Below are 3,688 nucleotides of genomic sequence, written 5' to 3'. Positions count from 1 at the left end.
ATTTGCTTTTTATGTTCTTGTATTATTTTATTATTTATTTACTTATTTAATAATAATTATTATTATTATTTTGTTTACTATTTGCTGCTTGGTTAATGTATTTAACAATGATAATATGTTAATGCCTGTTTGTTGTTTGAAAAGATTTAATAAAGTTTAAAAATACACGAAAAAAAAAACTGAAATTGTAATAGTCTTTTCTTCCCTATTGTGACATGTATCCGGGTGAAACGGCTTGTCGAACAAGAACAAATGTAGTGCGGGACTTGATTTTGTCCATTGAGAATTGATTGGATGGTAGTGGTTTGCTATTGGTCGATCTCACGTGAGTGACAGTTTGCCCCGCCCTCGCGCCAGTACCACCCGAGAGGGAGGGGAAGATATTTTGAATAGAGATTAAACATTTAAGAAAGAAGAGCACATGAATTGAAAAAAATAATGATGTGCACGGATAAATCCTTGCAAAATGAAAAAATAAGAATTGTAAATTTTGAGCTCACATGTAAAATACACAAAACATTTGAATATTTTATAACATTTATATATAATGTATGCATTATATATTTTCTAAACACGTGAAATGTATGCCTGAATGAGTAAATAACTTTTCTGTATGATGATTTTAAAGAAAACCCATACAAACAGGAGCAACAAACCCAAAACAAACACTGAATTTATATCACTTTACTACCAAATCCGTAGTCCCATTTCACCCTTATGGGGAATTTCTCTCTCTGCCTCTAGATAGCGATAGCTGTTCTCTTCAGAAACAGCAGGAAAAAAGAGAAAGAGCGAAATATGAGGAACCGTGACGTGGCAGAGTCAGTGTGGAGAGCAGAGAGACAGCAGCAGCTTCATCGCGAGCATCATCATCGTCTCCGGCATCATGTGGACGCTTATCTTCACTGCTCTGCTGCCATCCGTCATCTTATCATATGAAGTGGACACGAAAAAACTGAATGGTCTTGCGAAGGCCAGAGTGGAGGTGAGGAAAGCTTTTCATTCAGCGTCAATCTCAGGACGGATGATGCATGAATTCAGAGATATTCGGCTTGTAAACAACACTTAAGGACACTTAACCTGCTTGTGTAACTAGTCATTTGTTTTAATTTCTCAAAGCTCCGACGTTTCTACGCAATGTTTTTCATGAACGTGTAATCCCTAGAGTAAGGGAGACATTCAGGAAATCTATGTAACTGTTATGTCTTACTGGTGAACAAGAGTTAAGGTTTTTAGTCATTAATGTTTATAAGCTGACGTGTTTGTTTCTGGGTCAATGCACACTATTTTACTGAACGATGCTGGTGTAGCGAAATGAAACCTGCACTGTTTTGTTGCCGCATTCATTAGTTCAAATTCAATGTCAAAATATGAGTCTGTATAATATTTACGTGTCAAAATAAAAGTTGGTGTCACCTGAGGAAAGTCTTTAAGAAGAACAAATGAATCACCTTTTTTAAAAATAACAAAAATAGAATAAATGCTTAGAAAAACAAGTAAACATTATACAAACTTCCTGGTCTTTGAATTTGATTGGCTGAATGCTGATATACACTCCAACATTGTGACTTCATTTTGTGTTCCAGACAGATTTTCAAGTCTGTATTAGTGGTAGGGATTTTTTTTGTATTAGTGGTAGGGACTCTGCAGATTACACCATACACCAGTAGGTGGCGACAAGTGATCATCTATTTGAGTCATTGAATTATTCACTCAACTATTTTGTTCAAAACCTCTGAGTCATTCGGGAATGAAACACCACAACTGTGTGTTATTCAGAGATGCACAACGCTTAATTCTGTTTTGACTTTCTTGATAATATTGTGTCTAAAATTCACTCAGCTTTTTGATTTCTTTGTAAGCCAAAGCATCAAAGCATCAAATTTGCATGTACGTGAGTGAAATTTGCTAAACTAAAATCATGAACACAGACAGTGAAAAGTCCCAGTGCTTTTGTACAAAATGTCAGCACTTTTGGAACTCATTTAGTTTCCAGAATTGTATTAATAATTAATTAATAATTTCTTCATATCTTGTTTCTCCACTTTCACCTGCAGACGTGTGGTGGATGACAGCTGAATAGGCTGAGGGAGGTAAGTACTGCGATATTGACATAAATAATATGTTCTGTAGACAAAATAATAAAAGTATTACTAAAAACTTAACATCAACTCACCTGGTTATGCTGAATTACTTTCTTCTTTCTCCTCTCAATTCATAACAGGTCAAGGCCTTTGTGACCCAGGACATTCCTCTTTAGTATCCTTTTTAGTCATCAGATGACCAGTCAATCAGTTATGGAGCCACAAGATTGGCAATAAAATAAGGGTACGTTTACACGACAAAGATTTGTACTTAAAATGGAAAAGTTTTTCCTTTGCGTTTTTCATGTACAGACGTCAGCATTGTCAAAATGATCCCCATTCACATGGATCCATGACAACGACTAAAAACACTGTATTCTGCTGCCAGGCCAGTAGATGGCGATGTAAAGAAACACTTTGTACTTTGTCACTTTGTAATAAAACACTACACGCCTGTGGACTGAACTTGTAACACGCATGTGCATGACGTCACCATTTTCACAAATTCATATTTTTGTAGTTTACACTGAGACAATAACGGTATCGTTTTCAAAAACTTGCACTTTAAAACTTGTTTTCAAAAGTTTGCATTTTCAGGCCCCTAAAACACTGTAAACTAATGGCCAAAATGCTTTTTTCTTTTTCTTTTTTTTAAACAGTGTCATGTAAACAGCCCCTCAAACACATTACAATTTGACCATTAAATGGACATATTTAAAAATGTTGTAATATATAACAAGAAAATAATATGTTATTTTTACTATCTGCATAACAGGAATGCTTCTTCTAATTCAGGGACATTGATTGGTTGCTTCCACATATTTTAAACCAAATTGTCAATTGGATAAAGCAATTAGTGTATGCTTTTTTATTGCAATGTAAAAGTTGCTTTTAAAATGATTTATGTTCTGTATTATGATACATTTAACTACATATTAAAACATGAAATCATTTAAATATCTCTATTTATTTGTCAATTTGTAAAGTGATTTGTTTTTTCAAAGTAACAAATTGATCGTTCATTCTTTCATATTTTGAATTGTCATTTCTAGTCTTCTGTAGTGACAAGAAATTTACTGTATCACAAAGAATAAAAGTTCCTCCTTAATGAATAAACATAATATTTATTCATTTTTAATTTCATATTTTATCTTTATATCCATCTATTCATGTTTAATTCTCCACAATGTTGTAAATGTAACTTATGTTTAACCTAGAATATATATATATAACCTAGAAAACAACATCTTTCATCCTAGAATAGTGATCTTTTTACAATCTTTTGTCTAGCACTGTTTCCGTTCCCTTCTCACTTTTCAGTTCCCTCCAGACCTACAGTATATTCTGAGTGTCTTTACTGCAGCTCTCACTTCACTTCTCAAGCTACAACATGCATCTTCAGGCCACAGCAGATCAGGTTACCGTGCATTCTGTGGAGGAACAGAAGTCTGTTCTGCAAATCTTTTACAGAGTTACAGATTTAAAACAGATTAACTTGCAGTTGTTCAGGTCATTGTCATCTGATACCCAGTGGTGTGTCCACATCCCTCACCTTTCAGTCATTCCTTTGTTCACCTGGCACGCAATACATGTTTTTACAGAAT

At 34.2% G+C, this 3,688-nt stretch overlaps 1 protein-coding gene across 1 annotated transcript in view; it reads left to right on the top strand.

The window, feature by feature from the left end:
• The first annotated feature begins 733 nt into the window (after positions 1-733).
• Positions 734-3,688, top strand: part of selenom (selenoprotein M) — a 4,800-nt gene continuing 1,845 nt past the window's right edge. Inside the window, exons 1-3 of the mRNA XM_051895028.1 lie at positions 734-985; positions 2,058-2,093; positions 2,225-2,259. Coding sequence (XP_051750988.1) covers positions 887-985; positions 2,058-2,093; positions 2,225-2,259 — 170 coding nt within the window. The 5' untranslated portion in view covers positions 734-886. The remainder of the gene's footprint in view (positions 986-2,057; positions 2,094-2,224; positions 2,260-3,688) is intronic.

The sequence above is a fragment of the Ctenopharyngodon idella genome, chromosome 5 (assembly GCF_019924925.1).
Source record: "Ctenopharyngodon idella isolate HZGC_01 chromosome 5, HZGC01, whole genome shotgun sequence".
Classification (NCBI taxonomy): Eukaryota; Metazoa; Chordata; class Actinopteri; order Cypriniformes; family Xenocyprididae; genus Ctenopharyngodon; species Ctenopharyngodon idella.
Note: the sequence above shows the minus strand (reverse complement) of the source record. Positions and strands in the feature narration are given on the sequence as shown.